Here is a 21,779-nt window from a genome sequence, read left to right as displayed (position 1 = left end):
TCCCATTATCTCTATGACCTGGTAAGGCCCGTCAACCACCAAGACCAAGCTTCCAACAGGAAGTTTGCTCACAGATCCCGCCCCTTTCATCTGAGTCATAGTTCAAACGTCCCTCTGCCCTGGAATCCTGGGGGAGGGGGGTAGTCCTCCCCACTGCCTTGGCTTATGGTCCTCTCCTCTCAGCCCGGCCTGCTGCTCCCCCTGAGGCTTCAACAGCTGCTCCAGCCCACACAGGCCTGGCCCCACCTGCATTCTCAATATGCCCATTGTCTGATAACTTGGCACCCCAGCACTTTCCACCACCTCAGATCCATCTCCAGACCCCCTAGGGACATGGGAGGCTTGTGACCAAAACAAAACTCCCAGGACGTCATCACGGGGTATAGAGGAGGGTTTCTGGTGATCTGAAATAGCAAAAACACCTCCTATGGAGAAGGGGTGGGTATTCTCAGACTGACAAAATTGCCGAAGGCCTGTTATAAATGATAGGTGAGAAAGTGGTTCCTAAAACAACAGGAAGACGGCCGCTGGAGTCACGTGGCCTCAGTTTCAGAGGCCACTGAGTCTGGGAAGGAGTTAGTGACTATCAGAGTTTCCTATCTCCGATCGTTACTTGGATTTTAATGGAGAATTTTTAGTGCCCCCCTCCAGCTACCCCTTTGGTTCAGTTTTACAGGATTTTTTCACATTTTATAAAGGTGACTGCGAAGCCTCTGTGACGGTGAGGTGCGCACGATGAGGTGCGCATGCTCCATCTCCTCTCCCATCCCAGGCATCTGTTTTAGCTCCTAGCTGCTCTGTAACACGGGATGCCTCCCCCTCCATTACTACCGTCGTTATGTGAATTTCTTTCAAATGCTTTCCTGTCTGTCTGTGGCACTCAGAGTTAACTGCCTTACCCTTCACCCCACCTCCCACCGAAGTGGTTATGAGAAACCCATAGGTAGCAATTTGGAAAAGAAAAACAATAATAATTAAAAGGAGCCAGCAGAGTGCCGAAGCCCTTCCATCTCCTCAGCCATTCAGGTTCCAAGGGGAGCCCAAGAGGGCCACTAACTCCCTTTTGTTCCAGGTTTTAAAAGGGGTGGGAGCTAAAGGCTCCAAGTAACCAGAAGACTAGAAATGGGGAGGAACTGCATGGGTGGACTTCAGGATCCACCAGGAGATGGGGTGCAGACATCCTCAGCCAGCCGCTGAGGACCCAGAGGGGCCAATGTAGGCGCGACCAAAGACGTACCTTTCCCAGCAGCTCTACAGACTGGGGACCCTGGGTTGCTGATCAGCTTTTGCAAGCTCCCACTATATTTGTTGGAAATGGAGTTACCCATGTAGTAACTTCTCCAAAGTTGGTACAAAGATTAAAAAGGGGGCTGGAGAGATGGCTCAGTGGTTAAGAGCATTGCCTGCTCTTCCAAAGGTCCTGAGTTCAATTCCCAGCAACCACATGGTGGCTCACAACCATCTGAAATGAGATCTGGTGCCCTCTTCTGGCCTGCAGGCCGACACAACAGAATATTATATACATAATATTTAAAAAAAAGATTAAAAAGGTCAAAAATCACACAACGGTAGTTAATTCAGTATTCAAGCAACCATCCACCCATGTAGCTTTCATTTGGTGATAATGTTGCTAGCCTGGTCCTGACACTCGCCCAGTCCTTCTGGGCTCCCTGAACTTGATCGTTTATGTACAAACTAAGAAACTAGATGAGGGGAGCTGGAGAGATGGCTCAGTGCTTAAGAGCACATACTGTTCTTGCAGAGGACCCCAGTTCAGTTTCTTCACATGAGAAGGCTCACAACCTCCTGTAACTCCCAGCTCCAGGGGGATCAGGTGCTTCTGGCCTGCTTGGGGCACCTGCACTCGGGTGCTTGGTGTTTACTGTGCTCCTCCCACAGTTGAGGTGGAAGGATTAGCAGAAGCAGAGAAACCGTAACTAACCCCCAGAACCGAAAGGAAACCAAGGCTGCCTTAGATGGAAGTTTCCAAATCAAGCCTGGCACCACTCCCTATTTGGTCGCGACAATCAATAGGATAAGGCTACTGTGACCACAGGACGCGGGGACTGTCATCTGTAATGCCAGTAACACTGAGGACATAGAGATCATCTCAAGTTTGAGGCCAATCTGGGCTACACAGTCGGTTCAAGGCCTGCCTGAGCTACAGAGACCCTGTCTCAAAGAAAAAAAAAATCCTCCATTCAGAAAACAAAGCAAAGTTCTGGTGATGAATGCTGGCTCACTGTGAGGGAGGAATGCTTATCTTCCCCCACCCCCTTTCACAGGAAAAGGGACTGAGGTTAAGTAGTTTCCTGAGGTCAAATGGCAAGGAAGGGCTGGTGTCAGCCCAGGGCCCTCTCCACCCTCCAGGTTCACCTAGGTCCCTACAGAATTTCACTGAAAAGAGCAACAGCTTGAAGTCATGACCTTGACGTCGGTCTAAACTGCTGATAATCCTAACAACGTGGTAGCCTGGTTCCCTAGGATTTTTTCTTTTTTTAAGACAGGGTCTCACCTGTAAAGCACTGATCGCCTTCCCCCAGTTTTAACGACTCCTATCACTCAAGTGAGAGGATTACCGAGAAGAGGGAGAGGTCATAGCTAGCTCCAGAAAAACAAGCTCAGCTCAGGCGCACAGGGAAGTTTCAGACTCAGATCCCAGTCACGAGCCCAGAGACTCCCACCTATGAGGTGTACAAAAGGTGTGCTCTCTCTCCCTCCTCCTCTCAGTGAGACAGAGCATCATGCTGCCCAGACTAGCCCTAAACTTCCAGGTTAGTTTCTCCTGCCTTTCTCCCCAGTGACTGGGATAGAGGGTGGGCATGGGTAGAGGACTTCCTTTTTCAAAGGCAGATTAGAAAGACATATCCATAAACAGGATTTTCTCCACAACTTTAGTCATGACGCCAAGCCTGGGGGCTAGGTGGTCATGAAACTGGTCACATGAGCTTTATCAAGTAGCTGCTGGACCCCAGCCATTTCTCAAAAAATCCTGAGCGAGAAGCTAGGAAGAGACCAGTAACTCACAAGAAAGGGACCTTGGAGCACGCAACTCTAAATGGGATGTTTCCACCAAATCTCTGCCTTGAAGGACCAGGGAACCCAGCAGAAGTGGGAGAGAGGATGTAAGAGCCAGAGGGAATTGGAGGACAGCAAAGAAACAAGAGCTTCTAAACACGATTTGACCAGTGCATGTATGAACTCAGAGACTGGCGGCACAAAGGGCCTTCGTGGGTCTGTACCTGATGGGCGTCCTAGGGCTGATAGAAGTAGACATAGGCCCCTCCCTAACCCAGAAGCTATCTCCAACCGATAACCACTTGCAAATGGAAAATTGATTTTCTTTAAGGTTGTATCACTGAGAAAGGAATCACTCTTAAGGGTAGGCCCTATGCCCAGCAGTAGGGCGACCAACACAAGTGAACTCAGCGGCAGCTTTGGAGGCTGTCTGATAATGTTGTGTCAGGGCATTTTTGTTTTAAACCTTACACACACGTAAAGGACTGTATATTATGGCTTACAGTTCTGTATTCTTATGAAATTCCTGTGTGTAAATGTCTGTGTTTCTGTGTCTGTATGTTTGAGCTTTTTCCTTTGGATCTTTTTTTCCCTTTGTTTTTTTCTATACCAGTTTGTTTTTATTTTATCTTATTGTTATTCCTTAGATATCTGTTTTCTAAGAGACAGAAAGAGTGCAGATTGGATGGGATGGGATGAAGTTGAAGGAGGGGAAACCATAGTCAGATTATATGTAAAAAATCTGTTTCTATAATAGAAAAAAGACAAGGGAGGGAGGAAGAAAGGAATCCAGTATCTCCCAGGAAGCATGGGTAAGTAAGGGCCTGTAAAGTACCTGCTGCTCTGAAGGGTGATGTCATGGTGGATTCAGTCTTTGAAAGAGAAACCTTCCCAGGTGAGGCCTCTCTATGACTCAGGACCCGGCCCCACCTGTCGATAAGTACCCAGGTATGTCCAGTGCTGACTCAAGAGGTGACGTTTTCTGGTAGGAAAGCCATAACTTTCCCACAAACAAGTCGGTCATCTTGTTCCCTTTGCAAACCTTCCCACACAATTGTAGCAAGGAATTTGTGGGGGAGGAGGTCTGCAGTCTGAAGTCTACTTGGCTTTCACATGAGCGGTGGGTCACCAGGGCAGCGCCCAAGAGGTTGTGATGGAAATGGACAATCGTTCCCCTCTGCATGAGAACTTTGGAGAACCAGACTAGAGCCATTTTCCTTCGGCAACAAGCCAAGAGGTGGGGTGGCTGGAAAAGAGCATTCGATTCTGGTTTGAATCTGATACCCTTTTAAAGGTGCCAGAGCTGTTCTAAGCCCTCAGGATTGTTCAGCAAATGCTACCGATTAAGTACTTGAAAGCAGCACCCACAAGACCCAATCTAACTTTCTGCAAGGCCTGCTGGTTTTGATGGGGTTTTTTTTGCCATACTGGGTTTAATCTAGGGCATGACTAGGCAGTGGTGGCAGCACACACCTTTAACCCCAGCTCTCAGGAAGCAGAGGCAGAGTTCTGGGACACCCAGGGCTACACAGAGAAGCCCTGTCTTAAAAAAATGATGGATAGATCATTAGATAGATCGATAGATCAATCAATTGATAGATAGATAGGTAGATAGATACATACATACATACATACATACACCTAGGGCCCATGTATCTTAGGCAAACACTCTACTACTGAGCTACATCACAACAATTTTTGGGGTTGTATTTATGTTTTATTTCTGGGTTGTGCAGGGAATGAATGTGCCTGTGTGTTTACATCAGGCACCCAAAGGTCGAACTCAGACTGTTTTTCACAAACCATCCATCCACCTTGCTTTTTTTAGACTGGGTCTTCTAACTGGGACCTGAGGCTTATGATTTGTTGAAACTGGCTATGAGCCTCAGAAATCCCCCTACCTTTGCCTCCCTGTCACTGGAAGTTTAAGTAGGCTACCAGACTTTTTTTTTTGGATTTTTGAAACAGGGTTTCTTTGTGTAGTTTTGGAACTTGTCCAGGAACTCATTCTGTGGCCAGGCCGGCCTCAAACTCAGAGATCCGACTGCCTCTGCCTCCCAAGTGCTGGGATTAAATACGTGTGTCACCACACCCGGCTATTTTTTATTTTTATTAAGACTTATTTATATTTTGTGTTATATGTTATTTGTTAGGGTTAGGACGGGAGAGATGGCTCAGCAGTTAAGAGCACTTGCTCTTGCAGAAGGACTGGGTTCAGTTTCCAGCAGCCATATTGAGCAACCCATAACTGCCTATAACCTAGTGTTGGGGATCCAAAGCCTTTTCTGTTCTCTGACAATGCATGTAACATCTGTTTTATCCATAAATTCACACAGGCACACAGATGCCTATACATAAAGAATAAGTAAATCGGGGGGGGGGGGGTCTAAATAATAAAAGCTTGCTCCTTCATTCCTTCCCTCCCTTCCTTCCTAACTTCCTTCCCCTGTCCTTTTTCCAACACTGGTAACCAATCCCGGGGCCTCACACTCGCCAGACAACATGTTCCTCCTTTTTTTGAAAAAAAAAATAACTTATTTACTTTTATTTTATATACATTAGTGTTTTGCCTGCAAGTGTGTCTGTATGCAGGAATCAGATCCTCTGAAACAGGAGTCACAGACAGTTATGAGCTGTCCTGTGGGTGCTGGGAATTGAACCCAGGTCCTCTAGAAGAGAAGTCTTAATTGCTGAGCCATCTCTCCAGTCCCCTTGTTCCCCCTTTGAGTTACACTTCTAGGCCCAGGGTAATGTTAGTAAGTATGTCGCAAATACTCCATAAAGCATTCTTACTCTAAAAATGTGAAATTCAAAAATAAGTGATGGCGTACATAAATAATCCCAGAACTTAGGAGGCAGAAGCAGGCCAACATGGTCTACATTGCCAGTTCGACTTGTCTCGAAAAGAAGTTCATTGGTGTCCTGTATTTTGGTTTGGCCCCTCTACTTCTGAAGCAGAGTGATGAATCTTACAAAAGGATGGAGACTCTACACACAGTGGAGATTGATTGATGATTGATTGGCGGGATGGATTTTAGCCCTGAGAGCTCTACCTCGGCTGGTCTAACCAAGTTAGCTTTGCATTTTTACCTCTGAGCTTTCTAGATCTCTCATCCAGCTCCTTCCAAGATGCTGGGGCCTGCCAAGAAGTAGGAAGTCTTGAACTATTAATGGGCTGCAGCATGGAGGTGAGAAGCCAATCTGAGAGAGGCTTGTTCAGGGAGGTGAGCCTGACGGCTGGAAAGCAAGGTGCCCGGTGTTCCTTGAGATGTCACCTGGCTTCCTTACACCCTGAAGTGTGGGCCGCAGAGACTCATCTGACCTTTTAGACTCTGGGCAGCAAGCAACCTTGTAATAGGACAATTAGGTAAGGTTATACTGTAGCTGTGTCTACAGGGAGTGCCAAGAAGAAACACAGAGCCTGAAAACATAGCATCCTTCCTCCTCACGTGCCTATACTCTAACAGCCCATTCTGTCTTTCAGAACTTTTGAACGTGTGTGTGCGTGTGTGTGTGTGTGTGTGTGTGTGTGTGTGTGTGTGTGTGTGTGATATGTAGGCAGGGTTATGGTGTTCATGTGGAGGCCCAGAAGATAGCTTTGGAGTCAGTTTTCTCCTTCCACTTTCACATGGGTTCTGGAGAATCAAACTCAGGTTCCAGAAGGTACAGCAGCAGGTACCTTTACTCCCCGAGCCATCTCACTAGGCCGCATTTTATCTTCAAAAACCAAAAACCTCGCTAGGCGGTGGTGGCGCACACCTTTAATCCCAGCACTCGGGAGGCAGAGGCAGGCGGATCTCTGTGAGTTCGAGGCCAGCCTGGTCTACAAGAGCTAGTTCCAGGACAGGCACCAAAAACTACAGAGAAACCCTGTCTCGAAAATAAAAAAAAAAAAACAAAAAAAACAAAAAAACCTCTGTTCTGCCTGGAATACAGCTCAAGAGCAAACAATACAGAAAGGCCTGGCCCCCTAGAATTTGTGTTTTTATGGAAGGAATAAGTGGCATGTTCAATGGTGGAAAGTGGCAGAGAGCGCTGGGGTGTGGCTCAGTTACAGGTACTTGCATGGCACACACAAGGCCCTGTGTTCAATCCCCATCACTGCCCCCAAGAATAGGAGTCAGGGGGCTACAGACAAATAAAGCAATGGGGAAAGTCCTCATTGAATGGGCAACATTCTAGCAAAACTTTACCTGACACAGGTGAGTGGTCATAAACGGGTAACGTATCGGGTGTGGTTGTACATACTTGAAATGCCACCACTCCCAGGTAGGAGGATCAGGAGTTCAAAACCAGCATTCATCTGAAATACTATGGTATTCTGAGTACAACCAGGAAGCAGATTACCTGAACAACGTACATATGGAGAGTCGGGGGAAAAAAATGAGGACCCAAGTCATGGGGCTGTGGTAGGGACCTAGTACCTGAGCCTTGGAAGTCATGGACACGATTTTTATTCTGTATGAAGCAGGGAGTCCCAGGCAATTATAAATAGGAATGATACTTTCTAATTTAATTTTTTAAAAATTCATCACTCTGACCTGGTGTGGTAGCACATGCCTTTAATCTCAGCACTTTGAAGGCAGAAGCAAGTTGATCTATGAGTTCAAAGCCAACCTGTTTTACAAATTGTGTTCCAGGCCAGCTAGCCAAGGCTGAGACACTGTCTCATAAATTTAAAAAAAAAAAAAATCCCCCTGAGTATTGGGTGAAGAATGACTACTGGGAGAAGGGAGGGCGTGGGGAAGAGGACCAGAAAGAAGCCGCCGCAGAGATCCCCTTGGAAGCAGATGGGTCTGCATGCCAAACCACAGAGACAGGTGTAAGTTTAGTCTTGAACTTGTCCAGGTAAAATAAATCTGAAACACTTTCGGCTTCTTAGAAGCTCTCCTAATTACAAAGCTAACTAATTATTATCTAGGGCTCAGCCAATTATCCCACAGGGTCCTGTGCTGGCCGCCATTTATGAGCTGGCTCGTGGGGAACAGGTTCATCTCCGGTACACCCCCCTAGGTCCTACTAGTAGCATCTAAACATGCCCCTCCCCCTCTTTCAGGACCTAAGAACACTCCCACATCTGTCTGGCTTATATGCCTTAAGCCAAGTCCTAGTTGGAACATGACTTGTTAGAGGGAGGAAGGGAATCTTCCCACCTCCCCATGACAGAGAATGGGGAAGAAGAACTTTTTTTTTCCCAGGACCCCCAACACTGAAAAAGACAGGGCTGTTCAGCTAGCAGTATCTGCACGTGAAGGTCAAGAGGCTGAGCAAGCCTCAGAGCACAGGCTGGTGCACAAGGCCACAGCGTAAGCTCAAAGCCAGCCTGGGAAAAAGAGAGACCCTTTTCCAAAGTAGAAGGATGGAGATGTGCGGGACAATGGTGGCACATGGCTTTAATCTCAGCACTCGGGAGGCAGAGGCAGGTGGATTTCTCTGAGTTCCAGGCCAGCCAGACTACACCGAGAAACCCTCTCTCTGGTGGAAAAGAAGATGGAGATGTATCTCAAAGGCAGAGGGCCTAGGATGCGGGAGATCCTGGGTTTAAGTCTCCAGTTTAGCAGTATAGGGGAGAAATGGGCTGTGAAAACTGCCCAAAGCAAACGTTGAAAAGAAAAAAAAAAAAAACTTCAATTGTAATGTCACAAAATCAATGAGGCAGAGAGAAACATCAATGAGGCAGAGAAAAAACATCTTTCTGGGGGTGAGGGGGAAGGAGGAAATCCCTTGCCTCAAGAAAGGAAGTGGGTACCATCGCCCTTAGGAAGGGAAGTGGGTTCTGTGGGACATCTGGGGTTTGGCAACAGGCAGTAGAAACTGGGTTCTGTTTCTGATTGTCCTCAATGCTGGGGATCAAAATCAGGGCCTCACGCTCAGTAGGCTCACACCAGACCACAGAGCCACACCCCCGGACTTCTCCTGACTGTTCAGCAAGGAGATCCTGAGAAGATCCACACAAGAGAAACCTGTGGGAGGGAAGCCCTGGGTGAGGAGGAGACAGGCTGAGCATCGTCTCAGTGTCAGTCGTATTTTGTTCCTGCTCATATATGCTTAATTTGCCTTAGAGACTAGAAGGAGAAAGCCCTCACCAGTGGACTGAAAGGCCCAAAGTCCCACAGGAGCCTGTGGTGACTTTCCTTTTCGTGCCTGCCCACGCCCTCTTACTCACCAAGACCGGGCAGGTGAAACTGACCACTTCTACAGGCCCCTCCTCCCCAAACGCCCTGTGGAAGTCTCTCTAAGCAGAGATTTTTTTTCTGGACCTCCTTGAGGGCAGAGACTCACAGTCTCTGGTGCACTGTCTACATTCTGAATCCACTAGTCCCATGGACCAAGGGTGCTTTTAGATCCTGGACCTCAGGGTAGGTAGCCAGATGCCCACACCCTGACTGGCACCAAGTGTTTACTCATCAAACACCTGTGACCTAACTCCTGGGCTGACAGGGGAATGAATGTGTGTCGGATACCTGGAGAGCGTTAAACAAAAATGCCAAATTCATTAGTGCAGAGTCATGGGCCTTTAACATCCCAGCACTTGGGAGGCAGAGGCAGGCAGATCTGGGAGTCTGAGGTCCAGTAAATTTGTAGGATGGTACATCTGTATTTGTGAATGGCCCCATACAACTCTATGCTTGTCTGTGGGGACGGGGTGGACCATGGTCTCAAAAGATGGCCAGAAAGCCTTTTGCAATGGATCAACAAATAAGTATCTTTAAGCATATGTATTATGAAATAGTCCTAAAAACTGAGGTTTTTGGAACAACAAACTTGAGGCCATCCTGACTTCCCAACCCCCAGCTACTCTACCTACTTCTGCTCCAATTTGAACCCTTTCTAACCCACGGCAATCGCACTGCCGCCCACTCCCACATTGTAAGAAAGAAAATACCATTGAATTTCCTTTTCTAACAAAGGCAAGCTCCTGGTCAATAGTGTGCAAAGCAGTGTTTGCTCAGTACAGAAGCAAGGAGAGTAAAGAAACTGGTTTGGCTGGTTTGCTGGGCGGGAGAGAGAGAGCTTAGGGGCAACTTTCAACCAACTCTCCAGCCAAGCACATAAATCACAGAAAGGGGAAAGTCACAAACCAAGGGCGCCCTGCAGGATTCGATTCTGAATACTCACTGAGTTTGACGGATGCCCCGAGGATTTCGGTATATATGGTTATATCCACGTTACAGATGGGGAAACTAAGGCTCAAGGAAGAAAAGTCTGGGCAGGAGTTCCTCAGCAGACAGACACTGGCGCAAGAACCTTCTAAGACTGGTTTTGGGGTAGCATACACTAGAAATTCCAGCACTTGGGGGCATAGGCAAGAAGACCAGAGATCTAAACCAGTGCTACCTACATAAGTTCCAAGCCAGCCGGTAAACAGGGTCTGGCGTGGGGTGTTCCCAGCACTCAGGAGGCAGAGGCAGGCAGATCTGGTTCAAGGCCAGTCTAGTCTATTCAGGGAGCTCCAGGCCAGCCAAAGCTAGATAGTGAAACTCAAAAATAAATAAAATAAAGTGAAATAGAAGTTACAATTTTTTGTTGTTTGTTTGTTTTTGAGACAGGGTTTCTCTGTAGTTTTAGAATCTGTCCTGGAACTAGCTCTTGTAGACCAGGCTGACCTCGCACTCACAGAGATCCTCCTGCGTCTGCCTCTGCTTCTGCCTCCGGATTAAAAGCATGCACAACAAACGCCCGGTTTACAAATTTCTTTCTAATTGACCAAAGAAAATCACTTTAAAAAGACTAATGCTCATTTCCAGATCTGGGTTTGAAGTCTCCCTTCTGTGGCATCAGAAACTTTCAAAGTGACTTGCTTGGTTCACAATATCTCCAAGGACACGCTTAGGGCCAGACTTGGTGTCCAGGGAGAGTGCTGGGCAGAAACGCCACACAAGAACATTAATTCCAGGCGACCTACTCTGCCCTGCTCATTCACCCTCCGGGGCTGCTCTGGGGACACAGGATGAAGCCACAGAGAAAAAACTGAGTCAAGGTAGCAAAAATTGATTCATGCATCCATTCATTTGTTCAAAACGAGACTAGAAGGCCTGTCAGGTCCTTAAGAAATTATTATCCACTTTTCCCCTTCATTTCCTCTTCCTCTTACTAAGACATTATGTAGCTCCCACCTAGCCTGAAACTCACTACAGAACCAGGTTGTCTCTAAACTCAATCCTCCTGCCTCATGTGCCTCCATGATCAGCTTTTATTTTTTTAATCCTTCTCTCCCCACAGGTAGCTCAGGCTAACCTCAAACTTGAGATCCTCCTGCCTCATCAGCCTCCCCAGCACTGGGATACAGATGTTACAGGTGTTACCACCACACCTGATCTAATGATTCTTGCCGAATTTCTTTTCTTTCTTTCTTTTTTTTTTTTTTTGGTTTTTCGAGACAGGGTTTCTCTGTAGCTTTGGAGCCTGTCCTGGAACTCCCTTTGTAGACCAAGCTGGCCTCGAACTCCCAGAGATCCGCCTGCCTCTGCCTCCCGAGTGCTGGGATTAAAGGCGTGCACCACGACCACCCGGCTTCTTGCTGAATTTCTGAAGCAACTTATGTGGGCAGAAGAGAGATGAAGACTGACCTCAACAGACTAGACTGTTTACTTCAGACAGAAGGACAGACACTCTCCCTCAGGCAAGGGGTGTCTGAGAAGGGACTCACACAGGAGGTTTGGGGAATACAACTCCTGCGGCCACTTGCAAATCTGCAGTTTCTCCCTCCTGGAGCTGTTTATCCAGACAAAGCTGTTTTATGTTTGCAAAATGTCTTGCCCTGAGTATCAGGATATGGGTCATAGTGGGAGTTTGGCAGTGATGGAGAAGGGGTTGGAGTTTCACTATAGTATCTTGGTCAGAGCGTGGAGGAGGTTGTTCAAAATCCTTCTTCCTTTTCTTCCTTCCTTTGAAAAAGGGTGTCACCGTACTGTGTAGTCTACTGAGCTTGGAACTGCTTTGTAGACCAGACTGGCCTTGAAATCTCAGTGGTAGGATTAAAGGTGCACACCACCACAATCAGCTTTTTGAAACAGCAACAACAGCCCATCATTTACCGTGTGTGAACATTCACTGCATGCATGTGAGGTTAGACAACCCGTGGGAGTCCTTTCTCTCCTCCTACCATGTGGGTGCTGTGCACCAAATTCCAGGCTTCACATTTGGTGACAAGTGCCTTTACCCACTATGTCATCTGGCTGACTTTATTTTGGAGACAGGCAGGGCTTTTCTGTGTATCCCTGGCTGTCCTGGAACTCAAAGATCCACCTGCTTATGCCTTACCACCGTGCCTGGCTCATTGCCTTCTCCACCCCCATATTTTTTCATTTATTTTCAGCCATATTTCCCAGGGCTTAGCCTAGTGCTGGCATAAAAGAGCCAGATGCCCATACTCCAGCTAGCATTTATTACTCATCAAATATGCGTTAATGTATATAACAAAACCAATGTATATGATTTTCACACTCAACAGATAAGTAAACAGGGTCTCACAGAAGCAAATTGACTTATATAAAGTCAGATTGGTAGTAACTACTTGTGCTCAAACCTGAAGCTTCCTACACTTTCACGCTGAACCTGCTGTAATGATTTCATTCTTCTTAGAAGAAAACTTGATGCCCTGAAAAGAGATTGGGGTGAGGCACAGTAAAACCCCCAAAGGCTGAGTCTGGACTATGATGGTGTCTCTGGCTGATTTTAGGGTTTTGGCAGCTTCTTGGAGATTTCAAGAGCTGATTGTCCCCACACCTGGCTTATCTAAGGCTGCTCTTGGAAGGGAATGTGTAACAGATACCAAGGTGAGCATTTCAGGCAATAAAAAGTCCCAGAGAGTAAACAGGGATTTTTATCCACCTGGCAGAGAGGGCTGGGCAGCAGGAAGGCAGCTTTCCTTAAATGGCCTGGCTGAGCCTGCGACCTCACCGCCTACACTCCTCCTCCTCAGGAGACAAAGGCAAGGGCGGAATGGCAGACACCAGCCTCTTTTCTAGGAAGGCCTGCATGAGCCCCAGTCCCAGGCATGAGGAATAAGGGGAGAGTTTAGGAGGCTGGGGTGGGAGTGAGTATCTGATGACGGAAGGCGATCCACGTTTGCTTCTCTCCCTATCCCTGCAGCTTTCAGCACATCCTTCAGAAAGGAGAGGAAATGGGTGTATTTAGTCCACACAGGTGGATGCCTGGAACTGGGTCAATCCATCAAGTGACCAAAGCCCAGGCCCAGACTACAGGCCTGTTTGTCCTGCAGACGTTGTGAAGAAAGCTATGGGAGGAAAAGCCAGTAATTTAAAGGGCTTGTCAGCTCTTTCTCACTCCATATAGATGTAACCCTGTTCATTTGTCTAGTGTCTCCAGAGAGGCGAAGGTCTCATCACCTGGGTCTCTGAAAATTCTGTGCTAAGAAAAAGGAAAATAAGCGACACTCTAGAGAAGCAGCTTACAGTAGACTTGGCAGTGTTGGTAATCCCAGCATTCAGGAGGCTGAGGCAGGAGGATCACCATGAGTTCAAGACTAAACTGGGCTATGCCGTGAGTTCCATAACGGCCTGGGTTAGACCTTGTCTCAATAAACCACAAAGACTGTTTCATTAGGATGGGACAGCAATTAGCATGGCCCTGAACAGGGATGACATGAAAACTTGCAAAGAGCTTCGTATTTAAAAAAAAGAAAAGAAAAGAAAAAGAAAACACAGAATCAGTTAAAAACAAACAAAACCCAGCATGGTGGTGCACACTTTCCATCCCAGCAGTGGAGAAGCGGAAGCGGGAAGATCACAAATTCAGTCATCTGCTATACATAAGATCCAGGCCAGACTGAGCCCCTAAACCTCTGTCCCAAAAACAAAACAAAAAACAAACAACCCCAAACAACAACAACAGAACAACCAGAACTGGTGTCTGCTTCCTAACCCTCAAAAAACAGAGGCAGGGGAATCCTGTGAGTTCAAGGCCTGCCTGGTCTACAATAATGAATTCCAGGCCAGCTAAGGCTACCTCTCAAAAACAAAAAAACATCAAAAACAGAACAAATAAATGAACAAACCTAATGAAAGAATATACTTAGATAGTGGGAGGGGTTTTTTGTTTGTTTGTTTTCTGGGTTTTTTTTGTTTTGTTTTGTTTTGTTTTTTGGGTTTTTTTATTTGTATTTTAAAAAGCCAGTGAAAGAATCTGCAAGTCTTTTTTTTTTTGTTTTTGTTTTTCGAGACAGGGTTTCTCTGTGGTTTTGGAGCCTGTCCTGGAACTAGCTCTTGTAGACCAGGCTGGTCTCGAAAAATCTGCAAGTCTTATGGGGCCTTTAATCCCAGCACTTGGGAAGCAGAGGCAGGTGTATTTCTGTGAGTTCCAGAACAGGCTCCAAAATTACAGAGAAACCCTGTCTGGGGGTTGGGAGAGAATCTACAAGGCTGAAACTGTGCAGTCAAGCTCATGGGACACAGGGATGGTCCTTTCTTTGTTCAATCAAATCCTATTTGTAACTTTTTAGCCAGTGTCAGGTCTTATTTCCAAACTCCTGGGCAGCAAACTCTTCAGGAATCTGTATAGGAGAGCCTAGAGCTGCACAATCCTCCATTTCCCCAGAGGTCCAAAGAGAGTGACACCATCTTCCTAAATCTGGGCAACTCTTTCAAGTCACAGAGCATTTCCTGGGATATAAGTGTGATGTCTGGAAAAGCACTCTGACCTAGAGCAATTCCCCACTCCAGTGGAGCAATAGAGCCCTGGCAAGTATGGTGATGGAGCCGCCCCTTGGAAGCTTGGGGGATGCTGAGAGCAGGCTGCCTCTCTCTCCTACCCAAACCACCAGGGAGAACCCCTTTACCTCCCCCACCTCAAGACCTCGGTCCTCAGTCTATTTTACAATGGAAGCAGTTTTCCCCAAACAGGAACACATACCTAGCCTGTCCTTCCTTCAACCTTTCTTTCCTTTCTCCCCCTCTTTTCTTTCTCGTTTTTGAAGAAGAGTCTCATCTCACTCTGTACCCCAGATTCGTCTGGAACTCACTATATAAGACCAGGCTAACCTCAAACTTAGAACTTTTAATAATTCTCCTGCCTCCGCCTCCCAAGAGCTGATTATAGGTATGAACCACTACATCAAGACTCAGCTCTCGCTTTCTTTTCTCTCTCTCTCTCTCTCTCTCTCTCTCTCTCTCTCTCTCTCTCTCTGTGAGAAAAGGGAACAAAAAAGAGAAAGACTAGTTGTAGAATCTTCAGGCAATACAAAAGCCAGTCAAGCCAAACACACACACACACACACACACACACACACACACACACCGAGTTCTTTAAGGACTAGAATGATGTCCACCCTCCGGAAGTTCTCATTTTCACGTCAGGTAAATGGAGCACTTGCTCCCAGATGGGGTCAAAGTGAACAGGTGGCACCATTAGTTATAAATGGTATTATCATGATAATGCAATGGTATTAGTGACTGGTCACTAGAGCTTAGATGTGCAAAATAAAAGCCAGGCTAGTGCCAAAGTGAGTCTATAATCCCAGCACTCCAGGGTCTGAGGCAGGAGGATTAAATTGTGAATTTCAGGCCAGTCCAGTCCAGATAGGACAAAGTGCCTGGCTAGCAGCAGGCCTTGCGTTTGACCCCCAACACAACTAATGCGCAAAGGCCATCCTAACTAAGGCACAGCTGTGTCATCCTGCCACAGGAAAACAAAGCTACCAGCCCGTGGATTGGGGTGTCTACTATGTACTCATGCTCTCCCGTGTCCAACCCTGCACAGCTCAAGACTGAGTGGTGCCTACCTCTTTCCAGAGGCACTGGAAACCGCCTAGGCCACACATACCTCACTAGAGTGTCCCAAAGTGCCACTGAAGGGCTTCCTGAAATGCTCTCAGCAACCTAGCAGAGGCTCAGCATATTCCTTGGGTGGGCAGCAAGTGGAGACAGGCTGGGAAATCATTGACCACTCCAGCTTCAGGGCTACAGGGCAGCACTGTCTTCCTCAGCCAAAGAAAGCTCCACAGAACCAGTCAGATCTCAGAAAAGCAAATAAAACTAACCAATAGAGCTGCTATTTCTCTATAAAACACATCATCAAACTTGGGCACAACTTGCAAAATTCCCAAAAAATCTTAGACACCATTATGATCGCTACAGATTTTGCAGGCGGCCTATGGCTGTAAGAACAAACTTGGTCAAAGTCTTCCCAGAAGGGATCCTGAGTGGCTCCTCCTTTTTATATTATTTCTTTCTTGTTTATCATGAGAGGAGGAGGTGGTTTTGGTACAAAAGAAGCACCTGGAAACTAGGAAAGCCAGTTTAAAAAAAAAAAAAGGTCCTCTTTCCTTGTTCCCAGCCATGCCCAACAGGGAAACAAAGAAAATTCTAGATTATTACAATGAGATAAGACCTGAAATATATTGAGTGCTTGCATTTATGAGTCAGAGCTACCATCTTTTTCTTAAAGAAACGAGGCCAGCCTGGTCTACAGAGCAAGTTCCACTATAGCCAGGGCTACACAGAGAAAATCTGTCTCAAAATACCAAAAAAAAAAAAAAAAGAAGACAAAAAAAAAAAAAGAAAAGAAAAAAACCAATACTATTTTCATCTCTATTAACAAAAGTCACAAGTCACTAAGAGCCTCAGAGACTACATAAATAATGGGAGTCAAATCTCGGTTCTGATCCCCGCCCTGCTGACCCTGTGAAGTCACCTTTTGAGCCTCCAATTGCTTATTAAATGGGAATACAGGCCAACTGGTCCTACCCAGCAGGTTTTGGCGGTCTGAAATGATAGGCTACCTCCCGCAAGAAGTTGGAGAAATACCGATAACCTCTAAATACCCTTGGCCCATCTTGGCCCCTGTAAAAATAGCACAGCCAGACACATCTACCTTGATCAACCACAATCGATAAATTTAGATTCCCAAACTTGCGTAAATCCCAAAGGAGAGTTTTGTCCATTCCTTCCCACGGGCATGGGAGCACAGTTTGTCGGCGCCCCCCCCACCCGATTCAATTCTGCCCAGTTATACCAGCAGAGCGCCCTTACCTCTACCCAGGGCGCGGCCTCTCTCCAGGTGCCTCCCCGGCACCAGGAACGTATAGACCTCGGCACTGAAGCCGGGACGACAGGGCTCGGGTTCTGGCTCCTGGCAGAGCAACGATGAGACCTGGGGTGGAAAAAAGGCAGGCAACCTGGTGACTTGGGGGAACCCATACCGATACCAACAACATAACCCTTCCCTCGCCTGGGGCATCGGGATTGTGGGTGGACGCCCCTCGCGGCAGACAGGGACGCCATCCTCTCAACCCGAAACCAGGCGCCAAACTTCAAGAACCCTTGGGGGAGGGGACTTCCAGGGTCACCACCTCGCAGCCTAGCCTTTCCCACCTGGTTCCATTTGCATCTCACTGGAGTGGAGATGCCTATATTCTTCCGGACACCACTTTCCACGTATCGCAAAGGGTCTCAACAGCTCAGACTTCTCTTTCTTACTCCAGAGAGCCCCCATCCCCAGTCTACCGTCCCTTTACACGGCAGGTGCCTTTATACTGCTAAAGTACCCCTTTCCTTACCTCGGATCGCCCGCGCTGCTTCTACCCCCACCCCTTTTTCATGCAGGCCCCCCATCCTGCTCCAAGCCCCCTCTGCCCGCCTCAAACTGGGACCCAATGCTCAAATTCGGGGTCCCGAGAGCTCGCAACGTGGCGCGCCCCCACCTGGGAACCTGCGGGAGAGGCGGCCACTCTGTGCTTGCCTGGACCCCCCTCCTACTTCACAGCACTCAGCCCCGCGTCGTGCAGCCTCCAGCTGGCCCTCTGCACCCCAACTTTCTTGGAAGAAGGAAATCGGGACGGCAGCAAGCAGCAAATATCAACGAAGGGAGTGGTGGGGCCGAAAGGTGCCCTGCGGGCAGTCAGGACCCTCCAAGTACCTGCAGCAGAAGTAGAATCGCGGAGAAACAGCGGCACAGGGCTCCCATGGCTGGCCGGGCGGACGCCGAGCAAACACGGAGCTCGGGTGCGGTCGGTGCGGTCGGGCAGGGACCGGTTAGGCCGAGCTGGAGTCGAGCAAACTTCCCAAGAGCTCACAGCCGCACCGCTGCTCCCCTCTCCACTGAGCCAGGCAGAGGCTGTGGCCGCCAGGTGAGCCTAAAGGCACCGCCCCCGGCCGCACTGATTGGCTGAGGACGCACCTGCAGGTGGCAGCCAAGGAACGGCACGGCCCTTGACTTCCTCCACCCTAACTGTAGTTGGTGGCTGGCACTGGGACCGAGACTTCCTTGTTTCCTAGAACAAATTCTTTCGAATCTCAGCCCAGGCGTGCTCTGAGTCCACTGAGACTTTGAGTTACAAAGAACTTTACTCTTCATCTACGTTTTTATTTCGTTTTTCTTTATTGTTTTTTGTTGGAGGGGTTTGGTTTACTTTGTCTTAAAGATTTTAAAAACAATGTAGTGTGTGTGTGTGTGTCTGTGTCTGTGTGTGTGTGTGTCTGTGTGTGTGTGTCTGTGTGCGCGCGCGCGCACGCGCGCGCAAGGCACGTGCCACAGCCGGTGTGGAGATAAGATGACAACCTGCAGGAGTCAGTTCTCTCCTTCCGCCAAGAGGGTCTCGAGATTGAATTCCCATCATCAGCCTTAACTAACTGAGCCACCATCAATAGCTTGAGTTTTTTTGGTTTGGGGTTTTTTAAAATCTTTGTTTTCCAGCCCAAGTGGGCCTGGAACTGTCTTAGATAACCTAAGCAATCCTCCTGCTTCCACCTCCCAAACACTGGGTTTGCATAAGTGAGCCACCAGGCCAGAACCATCTAATCATCTAAGTTTCTAACATCTGCCCCCCTCCCCTTGGAGATATGGTCTTGCTATTTAGGCCAGTATGGTCTTGAACTCACTACTGTCCAGACTCAGCTTCCCCACTTCTGGGATGGAACTACAGGTACCCATAAAATCTGTTCTTTTATCTTCTCAGCAGGTTAGTGAGTCAAGGTGTAGATCCAAGGGATTAGAATCTCCTGGGGCTGGAATTACAGGTGTTTTTTTTTTTTTTTTCAGCTGCCCGATGTGGGAGCTGGAAACCGAACTCTGGTCCCCTGGAAGAAAAGCAAGCCTTCTTCACTCCTAAGTCATCTCTCCAGACCCTTGTTTGTCTGGTTATTGTTCATTTGTTTGCCTGAGACAGGATCTATGTAGCCCTGGATGTCCTAGAATTCACTATGTAGACTAGTCTGGCCTGGAACTCAGAGAGGTCCACCTGCCTCCACTTCCCACGGGCTGGGATTAAAGGCGTGTGCCACTACAAATGGCTCGTGTTTGTCTGGTTTTTGGGACAAATTCCTCTTAAGTAGCCCAGACAGGCTTTGAATTTAGAATCCTCTCGCATCAGCATCCTATACGCTGGGATTACAAACAGGCATTACTACACACACCAGTTTTTGATGTCGAACTGGAAGAGAAACTTTAGGATCACTCAATTCTTATTTACCTACAACTTTCTTAATAACGTGTAGGAAGTAAGAGACTAGAACTGAGAGGCTGGAGATGGCTCAGCAGTTAAGAGCACTAGCTGCTCTCCCACAGGACCTGTTTTCAAATCCTAGAACCCGCATGGCAGTTAACAACTGTGACTCCAGTTCCAGGGGCTCTGACGCCCTCGCACAGACACACATGCGGGCAAAACACCAGTATACCTGAAATATAAATAAATTAAAATTAAAAAGATGAACTCCAGCTTTCCTGCTCCACAGATTGAGGCTTTTGTTTGTTTTTCAAGACATGGTTTCTCTGTGTATCCCTGACTATCCTAGAACTCACTATGTAGACCAGGCTGAGCTCAAACTCTGCCTGCCTCTGCCTGCCTCTGCCTCCCTGGTGCTGGGATTAAAGATGTGCACCATCCCTGCCTGGCTAGATTGAGACGTTTAACGCCATAGCCATAACACGTTCACCACCACTTTCTGCAGAGAATTCTATCTGTGGTACATTATTTTAGGATCAAAAATAAGATAAACATTAGATCAGTTTCCCTGTCTTGCCTGTCCTGCCATGGACATGCTAACAAAGGCACCTCTCGTCCTATGATACAGGTTTTGACAAAACTACAAAACAGAGGTTGGGCCAGGCGGTGGTGGCGCACGCCTTTAATCTCAGCACTTGGGAGGCAGAGCAGGCAGATCTCTGTGAGTTCGAGGCCAGCCTGGTCTACAAGAGCTAGTTCCAGGACAGGCTCCAAAACCACAGAGAAACCCTGTCTCCCTGTCTCGAAAAACCAAAAAAAAAAAAAAAAAAAAAACAGAGGTTGCAGGGCTGGAGAGATGGCTCAATGGTTAAGAGCACTGACTGTTCTTCCAGAGGACCTGGATTCAATTCCCAGCACCCACATGGCAGCTCACACTGTCTGAAAATCCAGTTCACCTTTATACCAATGAACATAAAGTTAAATAAATCATAAAAAATTTAGAAAAATTAAAAATAAAAATCACAATAAAAAAAAAAAACAGAGGTTGGGATGGGACTCAGTTTGTAGAGAACAAACCTAACATGAATGGAGCCCGGGATTCCACCCTTACCACTCTAGAAACCAGGTATGGTGCTAGCCTGCTATAATCCCAGCACTTGGGAGGTGGTGGCAGGAAAACCCTAACTCCGGGGCCATCCTCCTCGGCTGCATACTGAGTTTGAGCCCTGAGAGTCTCAAACAAGCAACCAAAAACTACAAAATAATGTTCTTGCAGTCAGTGCCTGTGTGACCTTAGGCAAGTTAGTGACCTCATCTGTACAATTGAGCCCAAAGCCAGAACAATCACTGAGGAGTGAGAGTTATGCCTTTGAAAGGCCTAGCCCTATCTCCCCACCCCTGGGAACAGTCCAACCCTATCGTCCCACCCCAGGGCACAGTCAGGTTTACAGTATTTCCCTTGAAGCTAATGGTAAACCTGAGCCCACAAAGAGTGCAGCTTCGTCTGTAGAGGTGCTGTCTCTAACCCACATAACCCACATTGTCTCTGCCAGCGCTCCCCCAGGCGAACCCCTCCATTTTAATGGCTTTCTAAGCTCACACCCAGCAGCCTTTTGGATTTCCGCTTCTTGGCTCCCTGGGCCTCTTAGCCCACCAGGAGGCTCTGAGGGAGAGGGCTCTGGTATTTTCTTTCCCACTGAAGCTCTTGCCCAGATCAGGGCACTGAACAAGATAATGGAAATAAAGAAGCGTTTTCCCCCATTGGGCAGCCTGTCGTTTATTTTTTTTTCCTCCCAGTTATGTAAAAATACATATTTTATATCATTGCTAGGTGCAGGGAGTCTTTGGGGCTTTGATTTCTTCTGCCAAGCAAACATTGGCCTTGGATTCCTGAGGACTCTCATTGACTCTTCCATTACACTCTGATAATTCAATAAAGAGGGTTTTCGATGATTAAGGGCCGTGTGGACGGGTCAGTCTAAAGCACTTTTTTTTTTCAGTCCTGATGCATTGCTTCAGATTGCTTATCAAGTACTTCTCTAGGCTTCGGAGAGGGTCAGAAAGGGTCATTCATCATCCCCTCCCCCCATCACACACACCCCAAGGAGAGAACACAAAGCGGCTCCCAACACAGTTGGGGCTCTGTGAGGCAGTGAACTTCTCCTCTTCTGTCAAACAGGCATCGACCTCGAGTGTGAAGATCCACTGGGTCCGTATGTAGAGACTGCAGTGTGGGAGCTCCTAGTCTGTATTTATTAATCCACAAAAGGGACGGTGTCCATAGGAAATCTCAGTAGGTTCTTGGGAGGTAGGGCCTCTAGTCCAGGATGGCCTCATACTATGTAGGTGAAAAGATAAG

At 47.6% G+C, this 21,779-nt stretch overlaps 1 protein-coding gene across 1 annotated transcript in view; it reads right to left on the bottom strand.

Annotated features, from left to right (window-relative positions):
• The window catches only part of Cdh1 (cadherin 1), a 70,985-nt gene extending 52,899 nt beyond the window's left edge, over positions 1 to 18,086 (bottom strand). The window contains exons 1-2 of the mRNA XM_041649990.1: positions 17,896 to 18,086; positions 17,010 to 17,130 (exon numbers count right to left, since the gene is read on the bottom strand). Coding sequence (XP_041505924.1) covers positions 17,010 to 17,130; positions 17,896 to 17,943 — 169 coding nt within the window. The 5' untranslated portion in view covers positions 17,944 to 18,086. The remainder of the gene's footprint in view (positions 1 to 17,009; positions 17,131 to 17,895) is intronic.
• Positions 18,087 to 21,779: the final 3,693 nt, after the last annotated feature.

Source organism: Microtus oregoni, unplaced genomic scaffold (genome assembly GCF_018167655.1).
Source record: "Microtus oregoni isolate MIOR12 unplaced genomic scaffold, Mior012 000004F_ref0000308, whole genome shotgun sequence".
Lineage (NCBI taxonomy): Eukaryota > Metazoa > Chordata > Mammalia > Rodentia > Cricetidae > Microtus > Microtus oregoni.
Note: the sequence above shows the minus strand (reverse complement) of the source record. Positions and strands in the feature narration are given on the sequence as shown.